Source organism: Etheostoma cragini, chromosome 17, assembly GCF_013103735.1.
Source record: "Etheostoma cragini isolate CJK2018 chromosome 17, CSU_Ecrag_1.0, whole genome shotgun sequence".
In the NCBI taxonomy this organism is placed as follows: domain Eukaryota; kingdom Metazoa; phylum Chordata; class Actinopteri; order Perciformes; family Percidae; genus Etheostoma; species Etheostoma cragini.
Genome location: NC_048423.1, coordinates 8,661,568 through 8,680,249, shown reverse-complemented (window position 1 = coordinate 8,680,249; position 18,682 = coordinate 8,661,568). Strand labels below are relative to the sequence as shown.

At 39.8% G+C, this 18,682-nt stretch overlaps 1 protein-coding gene across 2 annotated transcripts; it reads left to right on the top strand.

Moving 5' to 3' along the window:
• The first annotated feature begins 392 nt into the window (after positions 1–392).
• LOC117960754 lies at positions 393–17,773 on the top strand. Of its 2 annotated transcripts, none has more exons than XM_034898899.1 (7): positions 393–844; positions 7,290–8,401; positions 10,945–11,105; positions 12,304–12,484; positions 14,331–14,394; positions 14,920–15,019; positions 17,171–17,773. In XM_034898899.1, exons 2-7 carry the CDS (start codon positions 7,651–7,653, stop codon positions 17,198–17,200), a joined length of 1,287 nt encoding a protein of 428 aa, XP_034754790.1. In that variant the 5' UTR covers positions 393–844; positions 7,290–7,650; the 3' UTR covers positions 17,201–17,773. The 2 variants fall into 2 exon arrangements, with proteins under 2 accessions (XP_034754790.1, XP_034754789.1); XM_034898898.1 differs by lacking the exon at positions 393–844 and adding an exon at positions 5,770–5,888.
• The last annotated feature ends 909 nt before the right edge of the window (positions 17,774–18,682 follow it).

Below are 18,682 nucleotides of genomic sequence, written 5' to 3'. Positions count from 1 at the left end.
TTTACTCTCTTTGTTCTTTTGTCTACATACTCCCAAGAAGATGTTTGGGCTTTTTCAAAGAAACTTTGCCAGAACTTCTGGGACATATTGGTTTGACTAAGAACTGGTAAGAGTAAAAGAGGCAACAAACAACCTCCGTTTCTTTTATCTATGTGTTTTACTTTCTTTGCTGCATCAGTAGGAAACTGCAGAAGCTGTTGAGAGCCTCTGACTCCATTAATAACTTGTGCAGTGGGGACCTGTTATGTAAGGCCTGAAATCTGAGAGCCAGTCACCTGTTCTGCTACCTGAGCCTGGGCTCTATGGACGGATGAAGGAGAGAAGAAGGGCAGACAACTGCCTGCCTGGAGGACTCAACTCAAATGGACTCAAGGCCTGGGTACAGCTGGAAGCTCCAGGGATCTCTGTTGGTATTTTTTAACCAGCATAACTAACCCCAGAGGTGTGTGTGAACGGAATTAATTATCTGAGAAATAGCAAGATCCACTGAAGCTTGTCAATAGAGCCATCACTGTTAGAGTTCTACGAAGGACGCAGGCTTGCCGTCTTTTTTATTTGCTGAGCATATTCAGCTCTTAACGCTCAGGCAGCTAACGTGAGCTCACAGGGTTATTTGTATGAACACATTGACTCAGTTGATGAGTTTTGCTTTGCTCCTTGATCCCCTGTTAGCTGAGAGGAGTTTCCTGGGGCTTGAGAAAAGACCACAGAGTGCTCTCGGCTGAGCGACTGGTTGAGTGCAGGACAGTTCGCACCGTGGCCTCTCTTGAAAGAAGTGGATCCATCTGTTCCAAAAAATTGGAGCTACGGCTGATGTCTTGGCCTTGACACTCTGCTTTAAAGGGTAAGATGTCTCCACACTGTGTGCTGTGGAGGTTGGACAGTATATTTAAAAATTGCACTGTATGTATTGTATTGTCTGTTATAAATTTGTTTTTAACAGTAATTATGTCAAACTTGTGATCCTCAATGAAAAGAGTAATAAATAAAACAAATGTTGTCGTAAAATGTTAGGACAAGGGTGCATTTATGGCAAAGGTATAACAACCTGCCACACATTTTAAATGTTATGTTCACTGGCACTGTTGTGTGAGCTACTGAAATCAAGCAGACTTTTCAGCAGTGGTATGCCATTTACAGAATTTGTAGAACATTCATAGTTTTTTCTTGCTGTCTTAGGTGGGGGATAAATGTTGAATATCAAATTCAAATAACGCTTGAGGCCACTGGTATGTTTTTCTGCTGCAAATCCAAACAGATTAAGCCCCATGTGAGCACATTCCAGTGACCCAAAGTCAGGACCATTGCAGCACGCTTGACTCAGTCTGACAAATTCCTCTTTTAATCCAGAAACTGCTGCTAGTGTGTAACTGCTGCACGTAATAACAAGGAGCATTTACATTATGATTATAATCCATGATTCATTGAATAATAATGCAACCTGTGGCGGCTGCTGGTCTTTCAAAGAAGGGAAGCTCATTTTTGGCCTACAACTTAAACATTTCCATATATTTATTATACAATAATATATATAATAATATATATATCATATAATAATAATACAATAATTATTAGAATAATAATGTATATTATTGGTAAGATGGTTTCTTTAAGAGGCATGGCCAGAAGGACATTTTCATTGTTGTGGCACTTCCAGTCGGCCAGCTAACTTTGTCATACCAGGAGAGTTGAAAAGACCTTTTACCTTGACCTATCCTTTGCATTAAATCAATCTTATGTTTTAATAAATCATTCTTAGGTGTTGATCTGCCCTGCCGTTTAGCGTTAAGTTTCTCCTTGTGAAGTAAGACTTTCAAATAGCTTTGCCAAAATCAGGTTGACAATATTAGCATTGTCTGCCATTGTGTGCAGTTCGCTAGCTGGCTAGTTCACCCCTACAACACTAGCCTGGCCTACTGTATGAATGAATGAATGAATGAATGAATGAATGAATGAGCAAACAAGCAAACAAAGTATGTGGTGTATAACTGTAAGAAATGTCAACCCATTCTCACTGCAGTTCGTGAAATGGTCACGTTTTGATTTATCGATTCGTGTACAGGTCAATGTTGTTTTATTTGTGTACATGTCACGATTTTCGAACGTGACCATTTCACAAACTGCCATGACACTGGGCTGCTCTGCGGGACGCAACAATGGGGCGCAGGGACACGATCGGGGACACCGCCCACAACAACGGGACGGTTGTGGTTAGGGAAAAAGACCAGGGAAAGGAACCGTCACACGCAGGACACGCCAAAAACAACGGGACGGTTGTGGTTAGGAAGAGAATAACACGGAAAGGATTGCAGGCCAGCCCACTACTCCGTTGACCCACAGAGCATTAGTAGGCGGAGAATAATTGCATACAACCAATGATCGTCTATTTTCTAAGCATTTAAAAATCAGTTCAAAGCAGCCCCAGTGAAGTCCACGCTAGGCTTCAACAGGGAAATGTACTAAAAGTAAAAAATGTCACGTTACAGGAATTTATAAGAAGGAACTCATGTCAGCTGATTCTGAATGAGCCCGTCTTCAAGATGAATGTTTTCTAACACATTTTTAGTCAATGAAATGTTAACACAATAATACATAACAGATTTTTTGACATTATTGGGGAAGATGAGCTTCCCTTGCAGTCTTAAAGAAATCGCCTCTGAATGCAAGTGTGTCCAGGAAGTAATTTGCATCAAGAGCACACTTGAAAAAAGAAATATGGATGTAAATATTTAAGAGGCAATATTAAGTCATTAGCTTTCTTTTTGTCAAAAAAAAGTAAGTAAAAGGACAGCATGCAGATACATAAAAAACACATTGTGTACATAAAGCAAAAGGCCAGGATTATAAAATTAATCCATGACAAAAATAACCTTAGCTAACACCAGCCCGTGTGACACATCTGAATACCCACGTTTTGTCCCAGAGCTCCCTCAATATGGCTCATTTCAACACTGGCTTTGCTGATGGGTTTATCTCTCTATATGCCCACAACTCTGCAAAGCCTGTCTGCTTCCTAACCAGCTGTAGGTCCCATGGCCTCTCAGTCTGTTCCTGGCACTGGCAGTAGCACAAAGGTTTACTCAATCACTGGTTTCCATGCATGCAACACTACGTTTATGGTCCCATTAGTCAAGCACAAACCCTGTTCACCCTCTGTGTGCTATCTCTGTCACAAACACACACTGTATTACTATTTTTCTCTGGTCCACATCTTGCATATTTTATTTCACAGACCCATTGGTTAGTGCATAAGGTTAACTTCAAATGGGCTCCTTTATTCTATAATTGTATGTCAACAAGACCAAAAGTCCCTTTTCTTCTGCAAACTCTTTATGCACACATACATATCCAGGGGTGGGCAGGGTCAACCATTGTACAGAGCCCTGGGGCAGTTTTGGAGTTTGGTGCCTTGCTCAACGGCAGTGCACAGGAGGTGAACCGGCTGCCCACACGCTATACTTGATCCGTCTACACTTCCTGTTCCCAAGCCAAGTCCCCCCGGACTGAGCTACTGCCAGCCCCAAATTCGTGACTATGGTATTTTAATGGGATTTACGGATGACATAACACATATACATACATACATATACATTACAAAAATATTGCCAGGCTTGTACTTTTTTTCAGTTGCATTTTTTATGTCATCGTGACTTGAACATTTGTTTGAAAGAGTTAAACAGTTAGTAGAGGACAGTGGAGTTAATGAGAGCATTCCTGTACATACCAGAATGTAGTAGTTGGGCCACCGATGGGTCTCCGTGACAACTTTAATACTACTTATGAGTCTCTGAAATGAACACCATTCTTCAAAAAATGTTCCTTCATTCTGTGTTTTGAGGATGGTGGTGTAGAGAGCTGTTTAACACGTCTCCCAAATAAATTGAGTTAGATTGCTATCTGGTTAATGTGAAGGCCGTGCAGCAGCATATGATACTCATACTTTACATTTACATTCCATATATGGCAGAACCTACATTTGGTTGACATTTCTGTTTCCCAACTCATTAACGCAGGTTTGTCCTTTTGTATGGCTATGAACAACGGGATAAAAAACTATACATTCTACTCATAAAACATATACCAATGAAACATTAGCGTTCATTTGCATTTTGTAAGGTGCAATGCGTAAACACATGCTGCCTAATGTCTTCGGTTGAAGGACTCTTGTCGCGCTCTGCTTCCGTTGTTGTTCTATTGTGTTCATCCTATGTATTTAGTTGAATTCCTGTGTTTGAATGATTCTCCAGGGTACTTTTCTCTCACACAAACAAACTCTAAACCAACCCTTCTTTGTTAAGTGCAACATTAGCAAAATGTTATACCTCCAATTACACTGCTGGCTAGCCAAAAACAAATGTAAATCAAAAGGAAAGATGGGGTGAACCTGTAAATGTATAAACTTCTCTTTCAGGGTTGTTCACGCCTGCATTCCCATCCCTGCATCCCATGTGATTCAGCTCAAAGTGGAGCACACAGGGTAACATAATTACTTTTTGTGTAGTATGCGTAGCATAACAGTAGCATTAATGTAAACATTAACAGACCAACAACATGAATTACATTTTTAAAGGTCTCAATATGACATTGTGTGACACAGACTGAATTCTCTGCACTCTAAAGTGAAAATGATGCCACCATTTGTTATAATCTCACTTTTATTAGCTGTAATAGCTACATTGAGCTTTACACCAGCAGAACTAAGAACAGTGCACTTGGTGTATTATGATTAAAAAACTGAATTACACTGAGTGGTGTATAAAATGAGTTGGTAAGCCCATTACCAATGGCTTCTGAAAACAAAAGGCCTTATGTTACAAATGTAGCGGAATTAGGACCCAAACGCAGAGATGACAGGACGGCAGTAGAGTGTTTGGCTGAGGGTTTATTTTACTAGTCCTAGGAAACACAAGGATCAAAATGCCAAAAAGGAAATCCAAAAGGTCAAGGAACAAGAAAACCAAAAGCCGGAACACAGACACTGGTAAGACTCACGGGCTGAAGACAGATCACTGGGAAGGCAAACTGGGAACACATCATCTGGAACACCTAAACTCACAAAAAGGATCTGACAAGAGATAAGGGGAGCAGAGACACTAAATACACTGGATAAGGAGACAACGAGAGGCAGGTGACACAAGGGCTGGGAAACAGGTGGAAGACATCAGGTAATCACAGGAGCGGGCAAACACAGGAAGTAAAACTAAAGACAAGACAGCACAGAAAACCAGACTATCAAAATAAAACAGGAAACAGAACATTCAGCCACTCACAAGGGAACACAAACAGAAACTACAACACCAGAGCAGGGAGGAAACGAGGACTAAAACACAAGACCAAAAACTAACACAAGGATAAAATATAAAACAAAACGGCAAACCACAACACCTAAACATATAAGCTATTGTTTGCTGTCAAGGAATAATAAACAATGTACCAGGAAAGTAAGGCAGATAACCGTCTTAGCTGAGCTGAGCAGCAAAAGCCCACAGAGAAGGAAAGAGAAAGAGGTTTCCTTTCAGTGCTGATTTGTGGAAATGAACATGGCTCTAAGCATTTAATAAATGATAAAAAGGAATGGATGAAATGAAAATTGCGATATTGTAGTATTACCAAAAATACTATTTTCAGAAAAAAATATAGCTGTGCTTATGTGATGAGGTAAGGCTGGTAATTGTGTTTCAAGAGGCCTTTGATGTGGACTTTTTTATTACGTCATGTATGGTATGTGCAGTCTTGTTAAAATCAGAAGATGCAGTGATCTGAGGTCAAATCCATGTATTTTTTTCAGTTTTGAACTGACAGTTGAGAACTGAGAAGACAGCTGATTGATGTGAGTGGTTGTCTACAGTTGGAAATTCCCAAGTCTATTGACACCAAACATCAATGAGGTAAACAACTCTGGGTGTACTTATCTGTTTACCCAAGGACTTATGACTGGGAAGTTACTAAACACTGTTTCTACAAATACTGGTTGGACACACTGCTGCACTCTGTGATCAGTCACTGTATTGTAAATGGTATTTGGTACTTGAAGATGCAAATGGTTTTGCCTGAAGGAAGAAGACTTGTTGAACAAGATTCATTATTTTTTACTATGGATGTCAATGCCAGAGCAATTTCGCTCTCAGTACTGTCAACTGTTAAGTATTTTGATGCAATTTTGTGCTGGTCATACTTTATGTTTAAGTTGATATCTGACTATGCTGGGGGATTCTGTTTGATGTATTTTGATGTTGATTACAATGCTGGGCTGGTCATACTTTTGGGGATGACAGGATAATCATGATGTATGGTTTTTATTGCTGTTCTAATACTTAGTATATGCAGCTCTTATTATTATAATAATTATTATTTGGTACTTCCTATACTTTTGTTTTGTTTGGATTTATCTATGTTGTTTCGGTTGTACTGCTGCTACAATTAAATTTTCCCGTTGGGGGTCAATAAAGAAAGCTTGTTATGTTTATTCATTGAGTGCAACATTGGAGTGCTGCTGAGTCTGTGTTACTCCGACTCTTACTCTGGTTTGCTTTATGTTGCACTATATGCTTCAAAGTCAATTGCCCTTTGAGGAAAAATTATGTTGAAAGTTGAAGTTAAAAATACATATTCTGTAAAAAAAAAACATGTCTGAGTGTGAAACAAAATAGTTTTTCCTCCGTAATGTTTGATCTCTGATCTAATTAGGTGATGTCTTCAGATTTCCTTTACTCTAGTTTACAATAGTGCTCAAGCAGATTACTCATTAAGCCAAACTATATTTGTGTAAAGCTCTCCTGATATTTGAGTCTTGGGAATGTGAGCCAACACGAGAGCTGTTTCAGAAAGATGTGTAATTGTTTGCCCCTCAAATAGAGAGAAAAGAAAAATGTTAATCAGCAATGTAACCTGGGTACAAAAGCAGCTATAACTTAAGTATCTACTGGGTGTTCAAAGTCTGTTTGATTTTCAACTGAAATAGAAATACAGGACTACTGCTGTAATGTTTTTTTCAGGAGACAAATCGGGATCATTGCCTTAAAATATCATGGATAATGGAATTTGTCCCCAAGTGCTGCCCATCAAGTTACACATTGTCATGGCAACAGCAACAGATCAAGAAACAAGTGGAGCAGGGGAGCAGATAATAAGTCCCTCTAACCACATCACAGTGGCTAATATCTTTGTACTTGCAGTATTTCTTGTTTTCATTTCAGTTACAGAATCTTTTAGTTTGCAGAGAAGTCGATTGCACACTTTGAGCACTTTCTGATATGAAGCTTTTTAATCTTTTCTCTGTTTTTTCATAGGTCTCAAGTAAGGGTATCACTGCTTCACTGCACAGGAATGTCCTGTCATGGGGGGTGTGGCGGGGGCAAGAGGAGAAGGAGAGAGTGCCTCTTCAAGCAATAACACACTCAGACTGCAAATGAGTGGATCTTACAGTGGAGTTTCCAACCTGTTCAAGGCTGCAAGTGTCCCAGATGAGGTGTGAAGAAGTCCAAAGTCAGCATTTTCTCTCATCGCCATGCAGCCCAGAGGATTTTGCCATCACTTTCCACCCCACAGGACCCTGTGTATCCATTTACTCCAACACAACCTGTGAAGGTAACAATTCCACCAAAACTACCAGAAACGTTTGGTGAAAGCGCTTCATCCACACCGAGCACAATGAGAGTCTCAAACTGCCAACCGGACGTGTGCCGACAGAATCCTGCCATCGTGACGCCAAATGAGTTCAGACAGGCCTACTCAGCAGCTGATGGATTGGCAATGAAGGATCAAGGAAAGAGGAAAATACAACTTGTGCAATGCAGACTGAGCCACACAGAGAGCGGCAAGAAGCAGGAAGAGTTAGGTGACACATTAACAAACCTATCCTCGCAGCCCTTCTTTCGGTCTTGTATCCATCTTGAGGTGCCACTGACGTCCACTAGCTCTGTTGTGTTTTTGGACAAGTCACTTTCCATTTCCCTTGTGGACCTAGAGGGAAGAAGAGCAGGTCAACCAATCTTGTACAGGTCCACCGTGTCTGTTCGCCTTGGTGTCTCATACTGCTGCAGATCCGCTACAGATAACAAACCAGCCAAAAGTAATGAGGGCTGTGTGAGACCCAGAGCGTCCATGTTGGGCCGAAAAAAACACAATGGCCGTAAGAGTGGTTTGGGTCACTGCAGAAGCCCTCTACCAAAGCCCAGGGACTACAAGGTTGAGAAAATGGCACGCACTCATGGTGTTGACAGCAAGGTTGATGATTCAGACGTGCAGCGCCATAGTAGTACTACTTTGGGATTATTATCATTCAGAGGGCCAAGCCCCTCAAACACAAAGGCTGGCAGGCAGAAGGGGAATGCAGATGAGGCAGCCTTCCCTATCACTGGCAATTTCAGGCACAGGCAACACACTTCCAATATTGCCCCAGGTATGAATTTCATCCCCTTGCTTAAGAATTGAAAGTCTAAAGTACCTATGCAATTGATCTGTATATTGCTTTCAGGGGCTCGCAAAGTCTATTTTAGATAACATCTCATTTCTCAGACGTAACAGTAATCTGAATGAGGTGCCAAGGTGGTCTTAGCTCTTCCATTCAGTCTGCCTCTCGTCTTTTGCTTTAGACCTCAATCATTGTTAATATAACCACGCTCAGCCACCACACGTACACTTCCACTGTACATCCACATTGTTTAATATGAATCCCAAATGGTACACACACACACACACACACACACACACACACACACACACACACCGTACAGCTTTACACAAAGAACAAACACTTTATCATCCTTTGACTTTCAAACCCTTCCACATAAAATCATAAATTATGAACTATGACTGTATAGTGGGTAGAATATACTGAATTTCCATGGTTTCTCCAGGTCTCCTCATACATAAATTATGAGATTAATGTTATATGAGAGCTGTAATAAGAAATGTAATTTGGTTTATGCTACTGAGGAGCTTCCGGTTTAATTGTTGATGAAACTTTCTTCAAGGTGAAAGTGTAGAAGTACCACAAACTACTAGTCCCAAAGCAACAGAATTGGATGTTAAACTGCACTGCAGGTTTGGTCTTCTAAAAGATTGCTTATTATAGTAATTCAATTATGCCATTTTAAAGGAATAGTTCAACATTTTGGAAATATGCTTTCTTGTTGAGAGTTAGATGATAAAACTCTCATGTCCGTACACTAAGTCTATGAAGCTACAGCCTGCAGCTGTTACCTGTAGGCTTAAATTGGCATAAAGGCTAGAAACAGCTAGTCTGACTGTCCAGCAGCATCAACATCCGGCTACCAGCACTACTAAATTAACATGTATAGCATTTGCTTATCTACACAAAAAACTAAATGTAAAAATGACAAATTGGGGTTTTATGGATGGTTACCTTGTGGACTATGTGACCTAGCCAAGAAATAGTGGTGCTAGCTGTTTCCCCCTGTTTACATTCTTTATGCTAAGCCAAGCTAAAGACTGCTGACTGTAGCTTCATATTTGACACACAGCAGGGCTGCCAACTCTTACTCATTGACTGTGAGATAGTTTTCTTGCACTCTCACACCAAATCTCCAAATTCTCACGCGGTGAAAAACAAATGTATAGGCTAACTAACATCACGCAAAAAAAAGGACACTGACAGCCCACGGACAGACAAGAAAAAGCAGCACAGCGCAACAGCAGCACAGTCAGACCCTGCGGTTAAGTGAGTTGTTTGGATTTTGAGGCTCATACTGTACAAAAACTTGGACAGTCCAAAAAGGACAATAACTTCTCATAATTTTCATACCAAATTAAACCGTCAGCAACGAATCCAAGAGTCTTAATCTGACTACGACCATGTAAAATCTGAAGTCATTTTACTGTCTTACTCCAAACTAAATTGAAAAGTTGGCAGCCCTGCAGACTCATATGAGAGTGGTATTGATTTTTGCGTCTAACACCACAAGCTATCAAATAATAGTATTTCCAAGAATGTCAAACTATTTCTTTAAGTTTTAATGTAGCAATAGGGGTAAACTGAATGGATTGATATTGATACCGCAGCCAAGCCATATGACTGCATGTTCCAAAAACCTACTTTACCTTACGTACGGTGAGTAGACTCATATGGCAGTGGATGTCCAAAATGCCAGAAGAAATGCAGTGTCACGGCCTCCCCTGTTACCAGCGCTCTCAAGAAGAACAACTGCAATACGACACTTTTTAATTATTAATGAACTCTCTTACCTCATTACATTTATTTTCTGCATCATCTCACACCTCCATGTGTTTTCTTCTTTGAACATTTTTTTTTTCATGGGCACTACGTTTGTTATATCCTGTATAAATATCCTGTAGCAACAGCTTGTCCGGAGGCATTACACATTTGGGTGTGCTTCCTGAAGCATGTGATGATGCGCTACCTACATGCCACATGGTAATAGAAGGAAATGCCGTGGAGTTATTTATTCCACAAGCGGTAAAGGAATGGGTTCTCTGGTGCAGGATGGATGCACATGTCAGTTTTGCATTACTCACAGGCCACATTAATGTTTCCATCCGTGTATTTTCTCTATGAGTTGTGAGAGTAATGTGTGTGTGTGTGTGTGTGTGTGTGTGTGTGTGTGTGTGTGTGTTTGTGTGTGTTTGTATTTGAGGGTCAGTTTAAGGTCTGTTCATTTTCCTGCTTTCTCCAGATCATAAAAGCTAAGATGGAACTTGAGAACATTGTGAAAATGGTGCTATAACTCAGTCTGGGGGAAGAATACAGTCGTCTGGATTGCATCTACTGTATGTCTTTTACAGAGTACAAAACTGATGTAGCTAACTACATAAAAAACTGCAAAACAAACATCCATACATCCAAATTAGTTCTCCCTAAAAGTTACCCTGTGAAAAACAATCTTCAATCAATTTTTTTTTTTTAAGGATGTGACTTGCCAAATTATGTTTATAGTCATTTCACTTCTCTCTGTGTCTCTCAAGTGGAATCCAGAACTTGGAGCAAGCAAACAAGGAATGACAAGACAGAGGAACAACAAGAACATGACTGTTCCTCAGAGCCTCAAAACGTCTCTGATGAGAAATGTCATTCGCGACTGAAGGCTGATTCTCTGGAAGGCACACTCAAGACTCTCAGCCTCAAAGTAGGAGCCACATTTCAAATAACGACTTATCTTTCAGGAAATATACAACACTATAGAAGAAAACTAACATTGAGCCTGAAGGTACATTATTGACCTTGGAAAAAGCACTTTAACAAAAACATCCTTACCATTAAGTCCAATTACTAGACATTTTCTGTAGCTTTTAGCTTTTTAACTTTGGTCATGGGATACCAACTGATCATATCTGTGGAGGAGGTTGTTACCTGTCTCTCTTTGGGATTGGTCTCTGTGCCATTGATAACAACTGAACCATCTTTTACGCCACGCATTCTTCTATGAAAAACCTGCTGCCTACATTGCCCACAATACAACCCGACCGCTGACAGCTCGGTTTGAGGTATTGGTGCGTTGTGCTAATTGCAGTTAAATTAGCCTTTGATCTTAAAGTCAAAAGCAGGGAAGAGAAGCTATGAGGAGAACTCCACACCCCCATGTTTTTTTTAATTTTTAAAATTGCAGTCTTCACCGTCAACTGGCAATTCATCGGATTGTGAGCACCTCCTTATGGAGTCATAAAAGGCTTTATACATTTTTTGGTTTACATATGCAGTACTCACCATGTAAAAAGACTTTGATCTGTACAATGTGTAAAACCAGATCTTGTGCAATAATTGTGTGTCAAACCTTGACCATTTTTGTAACTCATAACATGCCTATATGTGCATTATGGTGGCTACAAAAGTGCAATAAATAAAAGTAAAATAAGGGAGACTTTCAGGATCGAGCTGAAAGTCCACAGAATCGTAATGTGTTTACTCTTAAAATAAACATTATCACGAAAGAAGCATCATCTCTTAGTGATGATTTTTACACTAGGAGGGATTTTTGCTTTAGTTGGTGTTTTACACAGCGTCTGCCAAGTGAGGGGGAAGGAAAACAACCCTTGCTTTTTTTTCCTTCATTCTTTTTGATTATTATAACAAGTTTTGCTCAGCGTTGTGAGGGGTAAATATCTAGTGAGGTTTGTGAACGATTCAGCTCTATTACCTTTATCCCCACTAAAGCTGAGCATAATATTAACATGTTGCCTATACCTCACAAGGCTGTGAAGAGGATTCACCAAGGTTTAGGAATAGTATATGTTATTAATAGATTCTTGAGATTTATTTTCTCTTTCCACGGGATTAGTATTTAGGAAATTTACTGCTTACAATTTGTATCCCTTTTTCCACCCCAGGAGGCTTTGGAGCTCTTCAGGCCAGACTTCATCAGCCGATCTCAGGGTCGGGTGAAGCGGTTGGAGCAGAGGGCAAGGAGAAGGAGAACGGCACAGGACTCCAATCCAGGCCTGGTGCAGAGCCTCAGGGAGGATAGAGGCAAACAAAAGAAGAACTGCACCACTCCGGATCCACTTAGTGGTAAGTTCAGCTAAATAACTCTGGAACTGGGAAAAATCTGAAGTGATGTCATATCTCTGCACAACTAATCAGAAGGTTTCCGCTCTTCCACCATACCAACCAGGATGACAGCAGCATATCACCAGCTCTAGATCATATATGTTACTGGCATTTAACTTGTAGTGACGACAGAAAGCAATTCACATTCTAGCACTTGAAATAGACGATAGATGAACACAGTTATCAAATACTTGGACTGTTGGGATAAAGGCTCCTTTAGTGAATATATATGTTTCTGGTAAATGTAACCCATTGCCCAACTCATACACTGGGAAATTAATAAACACTGAACTTGTGGTCATGGTGGCATTGAATCATGTTGTTTTTTCAAAGAACTGTGGACTATTTGTCAAATAATCTTTCAACAGCCTCAGCTGATACATATAATTCATCTAAACGTGTAGTGGCAATTATCCAACTTTGCTCTCTGCTGGCCATTATCTAGTATTGCAGATTAGTTAAAGCATATTTTCTCTAAAACTTTGTATGCAGAGAATACACACAAGTTGGGACTAAAAGTCTAGTCTAGAATATAAATGTGATGTTTTCTTTTCTATTTGTTGCAACTTTTTTCATCCCAAGTGAAACTGTTGCAGACAGGAATTAAACAAGGGAAACATGCAGCAAAGAAGCATTTGTCATAGGAAAAGATGTAATGCATATAAATTCACAAATATTGTTAAAAACTACAACAAACGGAGCAAAGCAGAAGCTCGCCAAAAAAAAAGAACTGGGGTTTAAACATAATGTACAGTACAGGGCGTGAAAAACATATTTCTAAGCAAAATACCTAGTTTAAATAAACATTTGGCAAAAATGTTATCCAGCGAAATATAGGAATTGCCTGTAATTCTATGTCTGTCAGTGAAAAACATCTTATAGTAACAGAATACTGGTATTTTTCTAATATTTGTATTTTTCAAAAAGGTGTAGACACTGATTTCTGTGCAGGAAATGTTATATGCAGAGTAAACAATGTCAGTTTTGTTTTATCCTTCTCCCATATTGAAGCTATCAGACTTTGACAAGGCTTTGTTCATGAGCACACACCGCATCAAACGTTCTCTCAGCAGTTTTAACTCAGCTGTTTGATTCTCTGTCTGCTTTAAGAAAATATTGGATTGGAAAAGCTAGTGAATTGATTTTCTACACAGGTTAAGTAATATGGGAATTTCTTAAATACATTTTGATTACACCAGCATGGGCATTTTTTTCCCACATTCATCACAGCAGACTGTTTACAGCTTTTTTTTCCTTGCAGCAAATCAAACTTTACCGGTTACCTGACCACTCATCACTTTGGTGAAACCTTAATAAAGTAGGGAGGCATAGTGCTACAAGGTACTACAAGGCTCCAACTTACTTTTTGTAAATGTCATGGAGAAGTCATGAATAGCTCACACTGGTCTCTGAATGAAGTGTTAAGTCTAATTATGAACAAAGAGTCTTGTTGACCGGAGCAGCAGCAGCAGCAGCAACACTCTGGCAATTCACTTCTGTTTAATCTGTGAGAGACAGAATAGCCAGACTTATTAGGACTGGATATGGTTGTGTGTTTTTGATTGCATGTGTGTGTGTGTGTGTGTGTGTGTGTGTGTGTTTGTGTGTGTGTGTGTGTGTGTGTGCACGTGTGGGTTAATGTTCAAATGTGTCTGAAAAAGAGAGATCACAGTGTTCCCGCAGTGTCCATTAACATAATCAGGGTTAATTTGCATATTAATTTTTATTTGTTATTCCTACGTGTGTGTGTGTGTGTGTGTGTGTGTGTGTGTGTGTGTTTGTGTGTGTGTGTGTGTGTGTGTCTTAGATAACCTTTTCAAGCCTGGAGAGAGGTCTATATCAGACAGAGAGATGCAGATGAGGTCCAGACGGTGAGTCCTCCAGACCAAACCCATGCCAAACAATGTCACTCCGTCACTTCTCACTCTTTGTTTTTCTTTCCAGCACAATCCATCAAGCTTGTTTATAATATCTGCCATGCATGCAGATATGTGCACAAATGCACATTTAAATACTGCACGGATACAATAGATGTTTTATGTCCAAATGACAGGAGATATGGTCTACCCTCTATATGCCTTATCTCTTTTTTTCCTTGCCTTATCTGGAAAGGCACACCGGATCAGATGATGGCTGATCATGGTAATTTTTTTTCAAAAGCGACACTATCTGGCTTGGAGGATCTCTTAACAAATTGGCTGTAGTTGTAGGAGTGAAAAAGGAGTCTGTGGGAGACCTGTTTATCAGTGGATCCAGGTTTTTGCCGACTGTGGCCTCACTAGATAATACCTTGTTTCTGGTATGCCAATTCATTGGCATAGCTCAGCTACCCTCATACTTCTGATACCATACAGTATTCCCCTGTCCTGTATGCAATTGCCTTTTTGTGTCTGTAGGATTTACAACAAGCTGCCGGAGGTTACAAAGAAAAAGGAGGAGGAGAAGAAGAGAGCTGTATCACAAACCAACAGATTGCGAGTAGACGTCTTCAAAAAGGTAGTATCATTTTTGGTGCAAAAATCCATTCAAAACATTGATCAAATGTGTTAACTTCTACAATTATAATTCAACATAGGTAACAAACAGTCTTGCACCAAAAGAAGTTTAAAATCCCAAACATAAAAATCTAATTATAACACTGCACTTACTGTTTTGTGAAGGCATGCTGTTCAACAGTGCACCAGGGTCCAGAAAGCTTTTCCCAAGACATGGGTTTGATTAGGAGTTTATTTGGAAGTGCAGATGTTAGCCACTGTCGAATACTCACACTCGTGTGTTACCCAGGAGGTGAACAGCAGTTTGGTAGTACATTTAAATTTTAGGGTTAGGGTGAAAAGTAATAATAAAATCATCTCAGCACAGCCATCGTATAACTGTGGGTGGGGAGAAGAAGTGTTCAAAGCAGGTGTCTGCACAGCAAATGTTATGGCAACAATATTTTAACATGGTGTGTCATAAAGTTTTTGATTGGATATTTATGAATCCACAGAACTCACCAATCCAAGAGATAACACATTAAGGGGGAGCCAAATGGTCCCAATATGTTAAAAGAGAGACAAAACATGTAACTTAAACAATTAAACACAAAACAAATCACCTTAATACACCAAAGTACAACAACAAATATAGTATTTGGATTTATTTTGGTGTTCTTGAAGTGTTCCTAGTTGTTTGACTTGTTGTAATTGAATGAAATGTCCATTAAACATTCTCATTTTTTATACAAATTAAATTTTGTTTAGAATCATTCATAAAATTATACATGGTTTGATCATATCCAGCAGAGGTCACCATTTGACTGCTAAAGCCAGATCCTGTGCCACTTGTCACACTATCGGTCCATTACTGTAATTTCCCTTATACTTTATGTTGAATCTGTTACTTTTAAGTGACTGGTGTTTTCTTCAAAATCAGATCAGAAAAGAGAAAAATAATAAAAAGCTAAACCCTTACTGCATCACAACTAAGCCCATTCCACTCTTTATACCGCAGTGCGGTTTTGGCATTCAGCACAGTAGAAACAAAAGCTCCCACATAACTTAACTAAATGTAACCTATTGTAGGCCCTGCTGACATGATGCACGTCCACGTCTTCCAACAGTGGCAGCATGTGGCAAATGAATGACATATTTAGGGCATGCAGTGTCAGATGGATCCATTCAGCTTCACGTTTGGGTGAACCTTATCTCAATCACACATTATAACCACAACAATGAATTTGCTGTCAGTCCAGTCAGGTGAGATGTGAAAAATGTGAAGAGATGTTTTCCAATCCCTTACAAATAATTACACAATCATGGCAGCTTCAGAGAGAGAGAGAGAGAGAGAGAGAGAGAGAGAGAGAGAGAGAGAGAGAGTGTGTGTGTGTGTGTGTGTGTGTGTGTGTGTGTTTGTCTTTCTTTTACAAATATGTTATTTAAGATGATCTCAAGATGATTGGCTTCTCTCTCGTTTATCTCTCTCGTACATTTACGTAAACTGGGAACTGTTTTGCATCAGACCTCCAACAATTTTCAATTTAAACAGCGAAACTACAGTAAATCAACGCTATGTGGTTTACTGACAAAGCCAGCAATTATAGAGCATAGTGTGACGTCAAATGGCTCTGTAAGAGAAAAGAAATGCTCTTGGGGAAATGGAGCAGGCGTGACTGCTTTGATGCCAGTGTGACCTTGCCACCTCTCAAATGAAGCCAGGCTCAACAACAGTGAGGTTGGGAGAAAAGGAGTGTGTTCCTCCATGATAAACACTGAGTTGTGTGTACTTTAAAGGCCTAATTTTCTGTCTAAAAGTCTGCAAGACTTCCACAGAGGTTGAGCCCAGAGAGGAGTCACAGAGGGGTCTGATAGTGAGAGGTGCAGGGTGGGTCGTTTTGACTGCTGGCTGAAATGAGATTCCAGTTGTTGGGTAGTACTGTAAGGGGAGGGTGATTGCATTGCAGTGTGTTTGGTCTGATAGCACACTGGAATTATTCCGCCTTCCTGGGCTTGGCCTCCTAAGGGGTGAGGCGGATGGAAGGGAAAGCCAATGTAGCAGCGGGACTGGCTCCTGTGTGAGGCAGAGCTGCTCTAAGAGATTGAGGGAAGATATGTCTGAGTGCAGATAGATGTGTTCTTGATCAGTTTTTGATATTTTGTTGTTTTGCAGAGACTTCTGGACCAGATCCTGCAAAGATAAAACGCCGAAAAGCAATTGGGGTTAATTCACTGACTATTCTTCACTTTTCTCCATGTATTTTAAATATTACTTTGTATTAAATTCAGTTAATCTTCTACGCAAATCCTTCCCATGCCTTTGCATATATTCATTTTATTAGGGCTCCATTTCTGTTTAATATGTTGTATCTTTGCTAATTGCAACAGAAACAAAAATTGTATTTTGCTGACATTGCAAACAAGATTTTGCAGTAAGTTTTCTTTTTATTTGCACCAGTGTTAATCCATGTGATTTAATTAAACATGTAACCATTTCAGTCAATGACATGATGGCAGATTCTGACAAAAGTAGCATTTTAGTTGACCCAAAATTATACTATACTATATACAATGTTCAAGGCATATGGTGATAAGGTATTGGTTTTGTGTGCAGACATTGACAAAGCCAAACCTTCTCACCTTGTTCTACCAACACACATACACACATAATTAAAAATAAAGAAGGGTTTGACGGTTGAAATAATAAGGCAATGAAATTGTAATCTGTTTTTCAACTCAAATTAACAGTTATTAAACACAATACAGATTAATCATATCCTTTTTCTTTATTCTGATTTTATTCCTTATCTACAATATAATTTTCCTTTAATGTATCTCAAGACAAAATAAAAGCATTTCAAGGATATTCCGTTTGGAGGTAATGTCATTTTTCAGGACATTTATTCTCAGAGATTTGAGCAAAGCACCTTGACTCTGTCATTGGGAGGGTACTGTAGATGTATAAAATGGGAGAGGGGAGAACCCTTTTTCGTAATTTGCTTCATGTCTGCCTCGAGGCCTCTGGATCCTCCCATCCGGAACACTGGAATTCCAAACTAATCGAACTCAGGAGACACGCAACGCCTGTGAAAGAGGGCCTTTGTCAAAAAGCTCCCAACCAGAGATGACATTGTAATAAGAGAGGAGACTACAGCCTGGGACTGCAATCCACATACAGTAAGGTAAAGGTGACTGACATCTATGAGGCATTTAAATAGAGCCTGCTGGGATGAGGAGAAAACAAGGGAAGGACATGTGCCGCAGGTCTAAAACAAACGAGCTGTATGATATATACTACTGAGGCAGACTTTTGGTGAGTGGGTTTCTCTGATTGTTTTAATGTAAATCCCAAACTAATGCTAGGTTAAACGTTGAATTTGAGTCTGCTGCTGTAGTTCATTCTCCTCCCGTATGAAAACTATGGACCAGCTGCCATGTGCTACAAGGTGCATCCAGATGGATTGTGGCCAATAGCAAAGGAACATATGTAGTAAACACTATTGATATCCACTGACTTCACTGAAGACTGTGTTACCAGCAAGGCAATTTAGAAGAATAAACCACATGGGAGAACAGCACTTCTGCCATGTGGGCTGTTTCCAAATGACGAACACAGACTGAAAGGCAGTTGAATAGGAGGAGAAAGGCCCTCAGTCTGTCAGTCAGTCAGCCTCTCTCTCTCTCT

Coding starts and splice junctions, on each gene's coding strand:
- LOC117960754 (XM_034898899.1), top strand. CDS start 7,651: ATGAGAGTCTCAAACTGCCAACCGGACGTGTGCCGACAGAATCCTGCC. Junction 11,106..12,303: donor TCAAGACTCTCAGCCTCAAA/GTAGGAGCCACA, acceptor TTTCCACCCCAG/GAGGCTTTGGAGCTCTTCAG. Junction 14,395..14,919: donor ATGCAGATGAGGTCCAGACG/GTGAGTCCTCCA, acceptor TTGTGTCTGTAG/GATTTACAACAAGCTGCCGG.